This window comes from Myotis davidii, unplaced genomic scaffold (genome assembly GCF_000327345.1).
Source record: "Myotis davidii unplaced genomic scaffold, ASM32734v1 scaffold651, whole genome shotgun sequence".
Lineage (NCBI taxonomy): Eukaryota > Metazoa > Chordata > Mammalia > Chiroptera > Vespertilionidae > Myotis > Myotis davidii.
The window spans coordinates 1,306,589-1,323,457 of NW_006283994.1; the positions used below are offsets into that span (position 1 = coordinate 1,306,589).

Below are 16,869 nucleotides of genomic sequence, written 5' to 3' on the forward strand. Positions count from 1 at the left end.
CAGTCCTCACTTTTTATTCTTGAAAGAAAAATATAAAACCGTTTAGTTGTGTGAGGGGAGATGCATAATGACAAAGTGCCATTGGGACATCAGCGACACTAAATCAATTAGAACGAGCCCGGCTGGTGCGGCTCAGTGGTTAGCGTCGACTTACGAACCAGGAGGTCCTGGTTCAATTCCCCGGTGAGGCACAGGCCCCGGTTCCGGCTCCATCCCCAGTGTGGGGCGTGCAGGAGGCAGCTGATTGATGATTCTCTCTCATCATGGATGTTTCTATCTCTCCCTCTTTCTTATCGGAAATCAGTAAAAATATGTTTTTTTAAAAAATAGAATGAGTATGTGTGTTGTTAATACAACCGATTTTCCTGAGCACTCACTGTGCACGGGATCAATACCAGATCTAGTTAAGTCCTTTATTCTAAAAACTCTCTGAAGTAGCACTCACACTCCCATTTCACAGAAGAGCGAAGTCGGGAACTGGAAGTCTGCAGCGCCAGTCCACCTGGAGGTGCACCGAGCCTCGAGCTCGGGAGGAGTGGCACTGGGGGCAGGAGTGACAGGGTGACCCTGGAGTTTCCTGTCCAAACCGGGTCATTTCTGAGAATGAGAGGTGGTACTCCCAACAATGATGCTGGCGTCACAGCTACCTGGAGTCACAGGTACAGACGGGGACTGCCCCAGGCAAACAGCGCACCTGGTCACCAGTGATGCCCCTCCCCCCCCAACACACGCACACACACGCACGCACAGAGCATGTCCCTGGGGCTTGGTTCCAGGAATTCTCCTTCCTCATTCACCCCTAGGGTTGGATCTGGCCATACTGTGACCCTGGACGAGGCACTTGACACGTCTGAGCCTGTTTCCTGCCTGCAGAACGGAGGAAGCAAGCCCCTCTCACGGGCAGGGAGTGTGATAACATGACCTTCAGGGTCTAAGCAGGCGGCAGAGCTTGGAGGGAAGCAGGCTTAGGAGTGACCACCCTTGTTGATGGGAGATGTCTCACCTACAGGCCACTGAGAGCAAAGCCCCGGGAACTCGCGCCCCGGCCGGGCTCAGATGGCCAGTTGGGCTGGTTGGCCCCGGGTCAGCCATTCTGCAGGGCAGGGGCCACCCCACCTTCCACTGCTCGGCTGCTGGGCTGCATTGCTGGCCAGATGCTCAACAGCTGCCTCATTCCACCAGGGGCAGCCCCACCTCTGGGGCTAGAGTGTGTCTACAACAGCAAGCACGACAGAACCGCGTGACTCACGAGATGTCAGGCCCGAGGAACGTCGGTCGCTGTGGAATGGAGAGGAGGCCTGCTCTCCACCCGCCGGGGAAGCTGGGACTGAGCTTGGCAGGTAAAGGTTTAATGCCAACAGCAGGCACCAGAAGGCTGTCAGCAGAGAAGCCGGTGGGGGTGGGGGAGAGGGGCCTGGGGGCATCAGACCCTGCCCCAGAGGTCTTCAAAGAACCCCCAATCTCCTTGGCACCACCTAACACCAGACACCAATCATCCCACTCACTGGAGAGCAACAGCTTCCAGTGTTGACCTCCCTGCCCCCTGTCTCCCTCCCAAATCTGCCAGGTCACTGCCAGGTCACTGCTGCCCACCACCGCCCAGGCCCCCTCCCCCGCCCAGCCTGTGGTTTGCAGGTTCTCTGTGGAGGACCACACCTCTTCTCTGAATGCCCGCCCCCCGCAGGTTTGGAGCGGGCACAGCTCAGCCCTCACTACATGGCCTGGGATACAGAGACCCTTGTTCTGAGCAGGGGGAGGGGACCTGGCCGGAGCTGGGGCGGCCTTTCCTAGGAAGGTGGAAGTAGGACAGTTTCCAGCTGGTTTCTGCCAAGGATTTGGCCTGACCACTTGTAAGCTCGGTGCCGTGGAGGTGGAGGGAGCGGTGGGCCTCTTTCGTCATCAAGTGCCGGGGAAGCTAAGAAGCTGCTCTGCAGAGAGAAAAGGCGAAGCAAAGAGGCACGGGCAGAGGCAGAGACCAGGGAGCGGGAAGCCTCCCATACAGCCCAGCAGCCCGGAGGCCACTCGGCCTGGCTGCCTCCGAGGCTTGGCAGCTCTTCCCACCCAGGATTCCAGGGGACCCTCCCATGTCCTTCGGACTTGAACTCCTCCTTTCTGCTTAAACCAGCTCCATGCAGGCCTCGTTGGCCAGGAGCCCTGAGCGCTGCAGAGTCCTGCCCATGCGACCTCTTTCCGGAGGGACCCGGGGCGGCCAAAGCCCTCACCTTGCCAACCCTGGGCTGTTGCCCACCCTCCTGCCTGGCAAGTTCCCCTCCCCCCCCAAGGTCCTCCCCCTCATTGGCCTCCCTGCTGCTGGACACTTGGAGCTCCTCTCCTGCTTTGGTGCCTTTAGACGGAACCAGAGGTCAGCTGAGGGCTCTCTGTACCCCGCCCTTCAAACTCCCAGCCCCTCAACTTTTCCCGTTAAGTCCCCTGGAGCAGAGGGGAGAGGGCAGATGCCTGTGGTCCCAGCAAAACCCCCCAGTGGGAAAACCCTGCCAAACCAGCGGGCTCAGCTTCTGCCACCTTCCTGCTGTGTGTGGGCCGAGGCAGATCCATGCACGTTCTTCCTGCCACTCCCTGGGCACTGGGTGTCACACACACACGTGTGTGTGTGTGTGTGTGTGTGTGTGTGTGTGTGTACCCACAGCCAGCACCACCGGCTAATAAAGAGGTCCTTTATTTCCACGTTAAACAGAATTGAAGTGCTGCTGCCTGTCCCCCTGCTGGAGGCAGGAAGAGCTGTGGGAGGGGCCTGGGCCCCCTGCGGGCACCCGGTGCCAAGGCCCTGCCATCTGTTGGAAGAGGGCCCAGGGAAAGGGGAGGAGTGCCAGGAGGAAATGCCAGGGAATCCTGGGCTGAGGCGGGCAGGGCCTGGCCACAGGGGGATTCCCAGCAGGACAGACTGGAAAGGCAGCCAGGCCTCCACACCCAACAGGGCCTCCCTCCTGGCAGGCGGGCCGCGGAGCCACAGGGCCGGTTTGGGAAGTGTCTATCGGTCAAAGGCCGTCTGGGGTCAGTGAGGTCACAACGGGGAGCTCCCTGCTACCTGAGCAGAGCCCCCTGATCCAGGCCCCCTCTAGCCCTTGAGGCCCAGCTCTGTGGGCAGGCCACAGGCTGAGAGGGGCTCGTGGATCCTGAGAACAGAGTGTCCCATGAAGCAATGATCCCCGCAGGGCGGGGCCACCCCCACAGGCCCAGGAGGCTGCACCATGGCCCCAGGAGTCCCGGGCCTCAGGCTCCACTGCTAGAACCCCCTAGGATCTTGCATTTCTTGGCCTGCCTGTCCCTTGTTTGTACAGAGCTGTGTGTACGTGTGTGTGTGTGTGTGTGTGTGTGTGTGTGTGTGTGTGTGTAGGGGTGGTGGGGGTGGAGGGCTGCAGTGGGACAGAGGGTAACTCTGGGACTGGGGCTCTGGCTCTTGCTGAACCCACCTTAGATCTCTGCAGATGCCCCCTCGGCCTCCCGGGTACCCACCTGGAGCGAGAGTGGCATGTTAAAGCCACAGCGGCCTTAAGATAACACAACTCCCAGCATACAGAGGGCGTGCAGCACACAGTGGCGCTCAGTAAGCAGCTGTGGGTTGACTCTAATACATGTACGTGCACAGATGGCCTTACGCACATGTGTGCACCACACACACAAGCATGTGTCCACACATGTCCACGTGCGTGTATGTCTGTGTTGGCACTGAGGCGTGCGTGTTTATGTGTGCATGGGGGAGTGTCCACCGTGGTGAACCTGAGTATACACGCCGGGGGAGGCGTGAATGCACAGGACTCCTGCTGGAGCAGGGCCACGGCATGGCCTCGGAGGGTGACCACAGGGGAGGTCGCAGCAGCAGGCTCCGGGCACACCTGCGGGTGTGGCGCCCCGGCCCGCAGCGCTCACTGCCAGCTGGCGCAGCTCTCGGGCAGACTCTGTAGAATGGCCTCCAAGTTCTGCTTGTCAGCTCGGACCTCGGCGAGGTCGCTCTCGAAGCTCTGGATCTGCAGCTCCTGCTGCTCAGACTCCTGCTCCAACAGCCTCAGTTTCCCCTGCAGGGACCCGGGCGGGCCCAGCCGCAGCCTCAGGCGCTCCAGGGCCCGCTGGGTTTCGTTCAGGGCCCGGGCGGGGGCTCGATGGGTGTCCAGTGACTCTGTGGAGGGCAGAGAGCCTCAGTGCGGCCAGCTCCCTGCAGCCCCAGGAGCCCGCCTGGCCCCACCGCAGAGACCTTGCCCAGGCCAAGCCTTCCAGGATTCCGACGGCCCCCAATCCACCAGGAAGGCGAGGGCCTGAGAGGCAATGCGGTGACGGCCTGGTCTGGGGACCCCACCAAGCTCCTGTGCAGACTCGGAATGTTCCCAGATAGGTGGGCAACTGTGAATTTTTGGGGGTGGTATTACTGTTGTTTAGAAAGCGGACCCTGGATGAATCCTGAGCCTGTCTCCTCACCCATAAAGCAGTGGTGTGTGTGAGGGCCGGTGATGCCTGCGGGCTCCAACCCGCCACGTCCACCCGGCAGGGGCGCACACTTACAGAGGCCACGTGTGGGTGCGGGAGGACGCAGGGGCCAGGCGGGCAGTGGGGCGAGCAGCGGGCATCTAGCCCTGGCCCTGCGCGGTTAGCTCTACTTCCTGGAGCCTCCCCAAGACTCCCACAAGGGGGTGGGGCCCGGTGCTCATATTTGAACTGGGTGGTGACGGTGGCACAGAGCCCACAGGCTGCCTGACCCACTTGGCCCTTGTCATTATGGGTGACAGTCAACAGGAAGACAGGGCCCAGCCAGGTGACGAGGAGGTAAGCCCTAAATGGCTTGGCATCCCACAGGATCCCACTGGGCCCCGGCTCCCTACGGCCTCGAGTTTCCTGGGCAGGAGGCTTCAGGGAAGGGCGGGCAGCGCAGGCGCGGAGCCAGGGGAAGGGAGAGGCAGAGGGGGCTGAGCTCGGATGCCAGGCAGGTCCTGTTCTCACCAAAGACCTGGAGAGGCCCACTGTCCTCAGGGAGTCTAAGGAGCCTGGCCTTGGAGGAGAAGCAGGATTGGGGTATAGCCTCCATTCTCCCTGCTTATCTGAGACCCCCAGGGGCAGGGTCAGGGTCAGGAGCAGGGGCAGGTGGTTCTGTTCACTCCTACATCCACAGGTCAAGCATTGTGCCAACATGAATGAATGAATGAGTAAATGAATGAATGAATGACAGGGACAATAGCTGGGGCAGTCTACCCTCTAGAGCTCACAGGAAGATCCTAGAGGGGCCCCAGGGCCCCCCTTACCCAGCCTGGCAAGCAGCTGTGACAAGGCCTTGACGTCCTTCTCCAGGGAGGTGCGTGATTCCTGGATCTGCCGCTCCATCACGCTCAGCCCAGCGCCCACCTGCAGGAGGAGGACAGAGGAGGCAGCACTTGAGGGCTCCTGCCGGCTCCGGGGCCGGAGGACAGGGTGACGGCCTGGGCACACATACCTGCTCAGTATCATCCAGCTCCTGTCTCCGTGCTCCCGAGGCCAGCACCTGCTGGGAGGCCTGCCGGAGCGTGGCCCGCGCCTGGCTGGAGAGCCGGCTGGCACGGCCGCGCGCCTTCTCCCCCTCCTTCCGCAAGGCCTTGGCGAGCTATGGGGGGTGACAGGGCGGCAAGAGGGTGAACAGAGTCCATCCTTCTAGAGGTGAGACCACTGTGGGGATAACGCCAACAGGTGTCACGGATCAGCCGGAACCGGGGCCCCAGTGAAACAGGAACAGCCTGGGGGCCTGGGGGGGCAGGGAATAAGGCCAAACAGACCAGCATGCGTCCCCGTTATGTGATTTAAATTACGGAACCAGCTGGGCCTCCGGACCCCCAGCCGCCCCAGGGCAGCAATGACACCCATGTCTTGAGGAATCACCCATGTGAAGCGCCAGAGCTCAGAGCCGGGACCCACTGAGCCCTTCAGACGTGTGGCATGTTCAGCGTTGCATCCCGGGGCGGGGCGGGTCTGCAGGGGCAGCTCTCCCACGGGGACACCCTCGTCCTCACATCCGTGTCCCTGACCTTGGCGCTGTTCTTGGCCAACAGCTCGGCTTCCTTGCCCTTTTTCTCAGCACTGGAGGACACAGATGCCGCGTTTCCCAGCATCCTCTGCGCCTGCTTGGTCTTCTTTTTCGCATCCGCAAGGAGCCTGCCGCGGACGATGCCTGCCTCCCGCCTCAGCACAGCCTGGTCCTTGGGCCCAGGGAACTGCAGCTACATTCCTGCAAGACCGCCCGAGGCTGTCAGGAGGGCCCAGCTCGTGGCTTGAGAGCCGGCAGATGCCTGACCAGCCCCGGACCCTCAGACAACACGAGTAAAGGCAGAGATGCATGGGATGTGTGTGACCTCCTCAGGGGGTCCATCAATGTCAGGGAGGAATGCCAATGAAGAGAAAATAAAGTGAACCAGGCTTCTCCACTGCAGGACTTCTCAAAGCCTTTGCTATTCTCAGCTGTGCCCTGTACGGCCTGTGGCACAAGGTGTTTCCTAAGCCTGTTTGAACACAAAGCCTCTCTTGGAAGAGCACAGTGTGGGCGAGGGGCCCTGAGCGCGCCCTGGGGAAGGCCGTGCCACGTTTCATTCGGCAAAGTTCCCTTCCATCCTGAACGCCAGCTGAGCCCAGGCTGGCTGGTGGGAAGAGGGGGTGTCTCTGAAAAGGGGTGGGAGTGGGGAAGAGAAGCTGGGGTGAGAGGTCTGAGTGCGTCTGGGGAGATGACGACGCAGTGCCAGGGAGACGCATTGTCGTTTGGTGCCTGGAGGAACCTTCAGGTTCAGAATCACCCAACAATGAGAAGCTGATACCTTGTGAGGTAGGGACACACCACCACCAGAGGCAAGCTAGCTACGGGTGGATGGGTCTCCTGTCTGGTGAGAGGGATGCAACGCCCTTATAATGTCCTACAGTCCCAATATTCCATCCTTATTTATCACCCCATTTACATTCTCCTAAACATGAATCCGGGACAAGCACACACGGCCACGCCTTTCCCAAGGGAAGCCCTCTGACCAATGGGACCTCAGCGTACACAGGAGCCCCGGGAATAGGAGGCTCCCCCAGTTCACCCTCTGCCCAGAGGGTCTGGGCCCACGGCTTCTGGGCAGAGGGTGGGGCTGGGGAGGGAGGCCGAGGAACCGAGATGATGGCAGAGGCCTGACTTCTGGTCTCAGACCCTAAGAGGCATCAGGGGCCTGGAGTATGTCCCTGCCTTATCCAGCTCCCAAATAAAGAGTGAGGGGGCAGAGCAAAGAGGACATCACAGGAGCCCATGATGCAGGGGGACATCGAGGTGAGCACTGTAATACTGGCTGGTTTCTATTCAGACAGCACTTCCTCTCCTCAGTCTATCCATCTGCAAAACGGGAGCACTTAGCCCCACTTTCCTAAAGCTCAAAGAGAGACCTGGACTGGCATCCACCCACACCCCTTCTAAAGAACTGTGCCCCTCCCCGTAGCCCCAACTCCGCATTGGACCACAGCAGTCACATGTGTCCCAGGTAACGGGAGCCCTGGCCAGAATGGACCAGACCAGGACTGATGGCGTCAGATTCTCTCCCCACCTGGTTCTGAGGGCTCTGCATGTGGTCTGGTGAGGGATGGCCACGTGGGCAAGTCCCTGGTGAGTAATATGTGAGATGGGGAGAGAGAAACAGCCACAGAGGCCGTTGTCCGCTTGGTTTATGCCCACGTGACTGGACTCCTATCCCCTGCAGCCCAGCCCGTTCAGCTGCCTGTCACGGGCATTTGTGCTTCCATGAGGCTCGGGCTCAGCAAGGCTGCGTACCTTCCAGGTCAGCCAGCAGGGTCCTCGCTCCCATGACGGTCACTGTGGCAGCCTGGACGGACGAGGAAGCCCGGGTCCGGGCGGCTCTGGCCTCCTGCTGCAGCTGGAAAGGGAAGAGGGAGGCTGGCAGGCGGCCTGCAGGTGCGCTGCCTGGAGTCCGGTCAGCTGGGCACCAAACCCCACTAGACTAGGTCCCAAAACATCACCTAAACGCTGACAGTGATGATGTTTGCCACGAATACCTGGTCTGTTTTATCACACAAATGTTAATCCTCGAGTATCTCTCCCAAGAAGTTACCTGCCCTGCAAAGCCTGCAGGAAAACAAACATGACAGCGAAGGGCAGGAAGGACAAGCGACTTCTTTTCAGAACGCAACTGTGCCTCACGGAGCAAATCTGTGTGCGGTACAACTTTCACCCAGAAAATCAGGCTTCCCCCCACCACTAAGCAAGATCAGAAAAAGAATATGGGTTTGGCCCCCCGGGCGTGGCTCAGTGGTTGATTGTCGATCTATGAACCAGGAGGTCAGGGTTCGATTCCCGGTCAGGGCACAATGTCCGGGTTGCCGGCTCGATCCCCAGTGGGTGGGTGACGTGCAGGAGGCAGCTGATCAATGATTCTCTCTCATCATTGATGTTTCTATCTCTCTCCCTCTCCCTTCCTCTCTGAAATCAGTAAAAAAAATATATTTTTTAAAAAAAGAATATGGATTTGCTGGATGGATTCCCTCATTTGACTGCCTCCCTTTCTGGGCTGCAAATGCTAACCTGTGTGGTTCAGCAATATGAGCAGAGTAGGTACTCGAGAAATACTGGGCAGGTGAACTAGTGAATGAAAGAACAAATGAAGAGAACCCATCCAGTTGTAACTAATGCTGAATAGGGTGGTGGGTGTGGCCCTGGGTGCTGCCGTGTGTCTGTCCATCCTGCCCTCTCTGTCCATCTGTCTCCTGCCCTGGCTGCCTGTGAGTTCTCTGGAGTTTGGGGGGAGGCACTGGAGAAATGAAAAGCACGACTCTGGTTTCTGCCCCTCCGTCCTCTGAAACCCGGCTCCCAGAACACCCCTGGCAGCCCTGACCTCCGCCAGGTGCCTGCCCCAAAGGACACGCCCACCTGTGTGAGGGGCTCCGCCTTGTGCAGCGCGGTGCGGGCGGTGGCCTGGAGGGCCCGGGTGGCCTCGGTGATCACGCGCTCCCTGGATGCGACTGTCTTCTCCAGGGCCTGCACCTTCCGGCTCAGGTCCCGGGCCCGGGCATTCTGAGGCTGCAGGGAGGAGGAGGCTCAGGCAAGACCTGGCAGGAAGGACCTCGGGGCAGATCCCTCCTGGGTGAGAGGCACCAGGGGCATGTGGACACCGGGCAGCAGTGGGGTCAGCCCTGTCTCTGGAGGCCGGATTCGCAGCCTCGGGCAAACCAACTAACCTCCCCGACCTGCAGCTCCTCCCCCAGGTCCACAGTCACTTGGGACTTTCTGGGTCTAGAGGAGCATTGCCGGCAGGTGCTGCGTGTTATCTAGCAGCCTCGGCAGCATTGGGAAACCAGCGCTCAGGGACGAACGCTTCGCTAGCGGTGTCCCTCTCCACAGGCATCACTACCGCGTCTCCCTCACATTTGGGGAGAAGCCAAGACCCCCGTAAGCAGCCGGGCCGGTCCGTCTTGCCCATGGTTCACCCCAAATGCATTCCTATAAGCTTAGCTTTGTTCAAAGTTCAGTGCCCGAGTTCTGGGATGGCCGGGTTACTGAGAAGATGCAATGGAGCTAATTTATCGAGGTGAGACGTGTAGGGTGACAGAGGGCCGAGGCCGACACCCACTGAGAGTCACCTGCGCATGACTGACCAATCCCCCCAACTCCCCGTGGACATGCAGCTCCCCCTGACAGACAAGTAACTGAGGCCCAAAGAGAGGTAGGCCAGGCCAAGGTCACGCCTGGAGCGGCGGAGCTGGGATCCAACCCAAGTCTGCCTGGTGCCGTTGCTAAGGCGCTGTGATGGGGAAGAGCCCGCCTTGATATTATTATTGAAATCAACAGCCTCGATGGGCCAAGCCCTTGCTTTCTGCCAGGCGGGCGCTCTGCCAAGCCTGGAGGAGGATTATCTTGTTTTTTTATCGATGGTTAAAAATAAGCCTCAGCATCTGCCTCTCCCTGGGCCCCACCCCGCGCAGAGCTCGGAGCGCGGCCGAGCTGACCAGGGCTGCAGGGGCGGCCGGCGAGGTCAGGTGCGGGGCTGCGTCTGCGCCAACTTGCTGCACGGCGGCCAGCACCCTCTCCGCTTCGGGCAGCGCCTCTGCCACAGCTGTGCCCAGAGCCTTCTGGGCCACCTGGACCTCCTGGTACCTGAGGGGAGACAGAGTCAAGGTGGCCCGAGGAACAGGGTGCAGGGCCTCCCTTCCCCATCACGGCCCTGCGCCCCTCCCCCAGCCCTGGATGTTCGAAGGCCTCTCCCCCCCCTGCTTTCCCTCCCTCTGTGGAGGGGGACCAGGAGCTGGCCTCAGAAACTGGCCGCCACTCTGCCCATTTCGAATGAATGGACACAGCAGTAGAAGGACCACATTCTTGTTTCTTCATTCACTCAATTCAGTCACGCTTTTCTGAAGGGCTCACACTGGGTGTCCACTTGAGAAACACACGTTTTGCAAATGTTTGGCTCCTCTGGATGAATCGTAAGGAGGAAGATGCCTGGTGCTGGGAAAGGAGCAGCGGCCCAGGCTGGGTCTGGGCTCAGCGTGCCCTTGGGTGATCTTGGGCATGGCGACCCCTGGGCTGCATGACCGCTCTGTGCCCTTTTAGCCCTGAGCTGCTGTAATCAACCAACTAGAACAGCTCCCCTGTCCTGTCCAGCTGCCCATACCCACCCCACCCAGCTCCTCCCACCATGGGCACTGCTAGGGTGGATACCTCCACCTGGCTCCCTCCCATCCCTCACCCCTTCTCCAAGAGCCAGAGCCCCCACAGCAGTGGGTCACCCCAGCCATGCTGATTGGCTCAGGGCTGGCTATCTGATCTGAGCCGGACCAATCAGATTCTCCCATCTAGGAAGTCCCCTTGGGGCTCAGGCAGATCTTGGTGGGTCTCATTGACCCTTTGACCAAGAGAGCTATAAAGAGGCCACCACAGCAGGGAAGTGGAGGCCAAGATGGAAGCGGAGAGGAGCTGTCTCAGGGACATGGGGTGGGGCTGGGATACTGCAGGCGAGAGAGGGTCCGCCTCATTCAGGTTGTTGTCCTTCTCTCCGGAGGCTGAGCTGCACCCCCATGCATGCGTGGGTCCCTGTGACACCAGCAATAGGGCCCAAGATCCCGCACATCCTGACCCACCCCATAGCCTGTCAGGGAAAGGAAGCCAGGTCCGGAACCAACAGCCTCTGGCCAGGCCCCGTCGATTCCAGGAGGCAAAGCAAGCTCCCACCCGCTCCCAGGAGGGCTCACCTGTCCTCCAGCTCCCGCTGGGCCTCCAGGGCCACGCTGCCCTCCACCAGCCTCCAGAGAAGCGTGTAGCTGGCGTTGGAGGCACGCAGAGCCCTCTGGGCAGTGGCCGTGATCTTGGCAGCAGTGTCCTTGTGGCTGAATGAAAATACCACCGACCATGGCCCAGGGCTCACAAGGAAGAGGGCCTTGGCCCCAACCCACAGTCCCCACGGCCTGGGCCTCCTGCTGCCCCAGAGTTCAGCGCCCTCTCTGCCTGACACGTGACGAAGACGGACAGGAAGGGGAGGCACATCCCTGTCCCTGTCACATAGCGTGTATACCTGTTGTCCTGGAAGAACGAGGAATAGGACCCTGTATCACCCGTGAAATCTCACCTTGGACAATAACTTATATGGTCACCCTAATGAAGGCAGCATAGAAGAGGGTGGTCAAGAGAGCCTGGGTTTCAATCTCGACTCTCTCACTTGCAAGGTGTGTGTCCTTAAGCAAGTCGCTTAACGTCTCTGAATCTGTTTTCTCATCTGTGAAATGGGTCTAAGGTCCCTAGAGTACAGGCAAAGGGGAAGTATGCGGCAGATTCTGGGTTTTTAGGACTTTAAGCTGCTTCTTAAAGGCAGTGGATGACACAGCCCCAATGTCCATCGATGGACGACTGGTAAACGAAATGTGTCACAGCCATACAATAACATTACTTGGTTGCGAAAAGGAATGAAATACTGGGTATGCTCCACCTGGGCGATCCTTGAAACCATTCTACTAACTGGAAGAAACCATAAGCCAGGGACCATAGACTGTGTGATCCCACCTATGGGAAATGTGCAGAATGGAGAAGTCTATAGGCACAGAAAGGAGGTTAGTGGTCGCCAGGGGCTGGGGAGGTTGAAGAGAAATGGGGAGTGATGGCGAGGGTACAGGTTTGTTTTGGGGTGATGAGATGTTTTAAATGACTGTGGGGTTGGTTGCACAGCTCTGTGAATACACTCAAAACCACTGGGTTGTACACTTTAAATGGGTGAATTTTAGGATACACACATTTTATCTGAATAAAGCTGTTATTTTAAAAAGACAGTGGATGTCCTGGGTGCCTTCGGTCGTCCAAGGTGCCTTTGAGCCCCATCCCTGGCATCTCGGAGGTGCTCACACCGATCCTTCCCAGGGGGCGACATTTCCCCCAACCAGGCAGCACTTGTCCTCATCTGACTCCAACTCCTAGGGGGGGACACCTCTGGGGCTGACCCTGACCCTGGCACCCCTAGAAGAAGGGCTAGGCTCCCTTCATAAGGTGTGGGCAAGACCTCACCACGCTCCCAGGGCCCGGGGCTCACCTCCTGGCGAGGGCACGGGCCTCTGTGGCCAGGCGGCTCCAGTTGGTGGGCTGGCCGGGGACCTCCTGAGGAACCACCTTTAGAGAAAAGAGGAAAGAGGGGAACGGATGGCCCAGCCCTGCAGGGCAAGGGGCCACGCCTGGCTGAGTGACCGGGCAGAGCCGGGCAGCCCCAGTTACTTCAGAAACGCTGCTCTCAGTCAGCATCCGGGGAGCAGAGCCCTGGAACACGGAAGTGCATCATGACCCCCACCCCCTGCGGGCACTCGCTCACTGCCTGCTTGGCTATGCCTCGTTCCCGGCACGTTACCTCACTGGACCAGCGGAGGAGGCTCTCTGTGCCTCCCATTTGGCCGGGGAGGAACCGAGCCTCCCCAAAGGGAAAGGAGGTGTCCCCGGGGCCACAGGCACAGAGCCCAGGCTCAGGGTGGGGAGGGTGCTCCCCGGGTACCAGAGATGCAAGGACGGTGGCTGCGTGCAGGATCTCCTCCTCCGAGGACGCCAATGCCACTCCCAGGTCTGCCAGCTGGATGCAGGTCTTGTCGGCTCCGGCCTGGGCACAGCGGGCCCCCCCACTCAGCGCCTGCAGCTGCTCCTGGGCAGCCTTCACGGCACCCTCGAGGCCTGTCACCTGCACCAGGAAGGCGTCCCGGAACCCTGCAGAAAGCCCGCAATCCAGGGGGTCACAGAGCGGCCGAGATTTCACACTGAAGCCCCCACCCTCGGGGGACCCCATCGGTGCCCTCTGCTCTCCCTGGGCACAGCTTGCTGCCAGCACCAGGCCTGAGCACCACCAGTCAGGTCCCCAGGAAGAGCCTTCCCATTTTACAGATGCGAAGGCTGAGGCCCAGGCACCCAAGGTCCCGCACACAGGAAGTCAGCCGCAGACAGGGAACTGGCAGGAGCCAGACCTTCTAGAGCCACAAAACATCCCCAATCCTGGGGCCGCACTAAAAGCGCCTCGAGTCAGCAGTGCACGTGGCAGCGGGGCTCAGAATGGGCGTCGCAGCACGCAGCTCCCTGTTCTGATCATTGGTTTTACTAACCGTGCTCAGCTCACCTGTGTCTGGCTGCTAAGGGAGTATGGGTATTTATCAACATGACATTTCACAAAATAATCAATTTGCCTTCAAGGCTCCCAAAGTTTCAGTGTGTGAGGCCACACTCCACCTGGCGTTCATAACAGTCTTTTTCCATATCTACTCATTTGTGTTCTACGCCAGGGAGACACCTGTTCAGCACCTGGGACAGCGCCCGGAGTGCGTGCATTAGAGAACCAACCCGGACTTACAGTCTGGCTGAGTTGACAGTCTGGGTGGGGCCCGGGGGCGGGACCGATGCTACAGTAAAGAGGCTGATATTAATAAAGTACCCCTGGGCAAGGGCCTTGGAGGAGAGGTCCATGGGGAGGCAGGACTGTGTCATGGGGGGAGCCCACAGTGGCAGGGATGTCAGACAGGCTCTCCCAGCAAGTGGGTTCTCTGGGGGGTCTGAACTGGGAGCCCTCCAAGCATCGGAGACCAGAGTGCAGGGGGCATCTGAGCAGCCAGCACTTCCCTCGCCTCCCGGCCTCCCCTCGTACCTTGCAGTAGGTGGTGGCCCTGGTAGCTGTCCCCCCGTGGGGCCTCTCCCTGCAGAAAGTCCATTGGTTCCCAGGGCCTTCCACAGTCAGACCCCTGCAGCCACCCCTCCATCAGGGTCAGCCTGGTCTTCAGCTTGGCAGCCTGGAGGGGACAGGAAGGAGACACAGCCTGGACACCGCCACCCCCACCCCCCGACTTGTGCCCGGGATGCCCTCCCTGAGGGTCCCTGTGCCTCACGGCTAAGGACACACTAGACCTCTGAGAACCAGCCCTGCCCACCCCATGCTCGGAGCTGCCCCTTCCCTCCCCCACCCATAGCACCTGCAGGCATTCAGCCCACCAGAGCTCTGTCCTGCTGGAGGGGGGCTGGGAAGGGGAGCCAGGAGACTTCCTGGCTGGCCTGATGTCTGCCCAGGACTTGGCACAGAGCAGGGGTGCCTGGGAAGTGGCTGGCTGCGCGAGGATGCTAAGCAGCGTCTCCCGGCCCCGCTCTTACAATCACCCGGGCCCTATGCATTCACAGAGCGCTTGCTGGGAGCCAGCTGGGGGCGACCGGCGGCCACACACCGGCTCACGTTCACCCTGTAACCACCCTAAGGGGCAGGGGTGGCAGGGCCTCAGCCCCTCCTCAATTCAAAAGTCCAAAAGGCTCTGAAAAACCATAAGGCCTTCCGTTTCCGATTTGATGGCAAAACCGGGTTAAATAACCGTGAACTCATTTGGAAGCGGAACCGTCCTGAAGGATGCTCCTGTGGGCGTTACTGCCCCCTCACTGTGCATATTCGGCTGTTTTCCTGCGGGTGCACCACTGGGTTTGGTGAGGGGCTGGCCCAGGCGCCGCGGGGGCGGTGCCTAATATTCGGCTTCGCTCATCTTTTCTGTCTACGGCACCATCTCCCAAAAGCTGGCCTCATGTTTCAGGTGAGGGGTTGCAGGCCTGAACTCGCTCCATTTTGGAGGAGAGAAACACTGAAGCAAGACTGCCAGCTGCCTGGGCACGCGACAACTGACAGGGCTGGGGAGGGGCCCCGCGCTCATGCTCCTGACCCCACACCACACGCCTCCCTGCTGGGAATTCTCCCTGTGCCCAGCGTGGGCATCACCCTCGTGACCCGTCCCACCAATGGCCATCTGTGGCCTCATTCCCATTGACCTTGAGAAAGTGAGAGACCGGGGTAGTCGGCAAGAAAATGGGTCAAGAGCTTCTGTCCACTGAGGAGCAGGGGAAGGGCAGAGGTGGGGGCTGGCCCAGGTTGGCATGGGCCAGGGGGCTGGGTGGGCATGGGGAGGAGGCAGCCGGTGGCCCCGGAAATCCTGAGAACTGTGGATGAGCGGGCAGCTCCCAGTGCCAGCCCGGAGCTGGAGGGGGGCAGGCTCACCTCCGCCTTCACCAGGGTGTAGCAGGACGGGCACTCCTGGCATCGCGCCCTGTCGGCCGTGAGGAAGAAGTTGTCCTGGCAGCGGTCACACTTGTAGCCCACGAAGCCGGGCCTGCACACGCACGTGCTGTTCTCGTGGCATTGGGGCGAGGCGGAGCCCAGCAGGGAGCACCTGCAGGCTGCAGGGTGAGGGTGGGGGAGGTGGTGGGGAGGACAGGCAGATGGCGCTGAGTGTCCTGAGAGCCACCCACACCGGAGCCCCGGCCCCTGCAGCCTCATACCTGGCTGCTCCAGACCCCCCTGGGCAGCTCAAGGACACTCCTGGGTCCTTCCCCGGAGACTGGGTCAGAGGTCAGAGGTGATGACCGAGATGCTGACTTGTTTCCGAGTTCCCGCATGCAAGGAACTGCCATGCAATCTAACTGCACAAGCGAGGAAGCTGAGGCCCAGAGAGGTGAGGCATGGGTCTGTCCACAGGATCCCGGCCCCTCGGCACCCTCTGCTCACGCACTGGCGTCTGCGTGGCTGCTGAGACCTGCCTGGGTCTGACCTCTCTCTCCTGTGGCACAGCCACCTTCCCCGTGGGCCTCTTTGCCCAGAAACCCCAGGCCACACCCTCCAGGGAGCCAGGAAGGACCAACTTCCTTACCCCGGCAGCCCTTGATGGAGAAGCCGAAAAAACCCAGCTGGCATCTGTCGCAGGCCTGGCCCTCGATGCCCGGGCGGCAGGGGCACTGCCCAGATTCAGGGTGGCACTGGTTCTCCTGGGAGCCCAGCGGGTGGCACGCACAGCTGTGACAGGGAAGGACCCGCGGTGAGTGAGTTCAGGGCCACTCCCAGCCCAGCTGCCGCTGCTGCTGCTGCTGGGGGGGCCTTGGGACCGCGCCCTCTGCTCCCGAGGTCCCATCTCCATGTCGGTCCATGTCCAACAGCTTCCCCTGAGCTGCGGCCGGGGAGGCAGCCCCACACCTACACGATGGCTGCGGGGACATGTGCCCGTTGGAGACGATGCCCCGAAGGAAAGTCACGAGGCACTCAGCATAGTAAAGGCTCTGAGAAGTCACGCAGAGCAGAGCTCTGTTTGCTTCCCGGGCATTTCCCTGGAGTCCACTGCTCCCCAAAGGCACTGCCCGAGGTGCTGCTGTGGCCAAAAAGTCACCCAGCGCCGCGTCACTGAGAAGGGAATCTGACGCCAAACCGGCCCCCTGCCCACCTGGACATCCCTTAGGAATGCTCTTGGCCTGCATCCTGGGCTGGCAGGGCCGTGAGTCTGACCCCCAAGGGACTGTCCCTTTGTCCCCCTTCAGGCTAGGACACTGTGTACCTGGCAGTGGGCCTGGGATGCACATTCCAAGCCAGGCCCCTCTCTGGGGCCCCCCTGCTGCTTCCTTCC

General features: G+C 60.4%; 1 protein-coding gene across 1 annotated transcript in view; it reads right to left on the bottom strand.

Annotated features, from left to right (window-relative positions):
- Positions 1-2,661: 2,661 nt before the first annotated feature.
- The window catches only part of LAMC3 (laminin subunit gamma 3), a gene marked incomplete at its 5' end in the record, with an annotated part of 65,122 nt that continues 50,914 nt past the window's right edge, over positions 2,662-16,869 (bottom strand). The window contains 13 exon segments of the mRNA XM_015567746.1: positions 2,662-4,135; positions 5,250-5,349; positions 5,438-5,584; positions 6,003-6,202; positions 7,763-7,865; positions 8,876-9,025; positions 9,952-10,099; positions 11,191-11,325; positions 12,516-12,592; positions 12,966-13,171; positions 14,097-14,238; positions 15,477-15,655; positions 16,126-16,270. Coding sequence (XP_015423232.1) covers positions 3,885-4,135; positions 5,250-5,349; positions 5,438-5,584; positions 6,003-6,202; positions 7,763-7,865; positions 8,876-9,025; positions 9,952-10,099; positions 11,191-11,325; positions 12,516-12,592; positions 12,966-13,171; positions 14,097-14,238; positions 15,477-15,655; positions 16,126-16,270 — 1,983 coding nt within the window.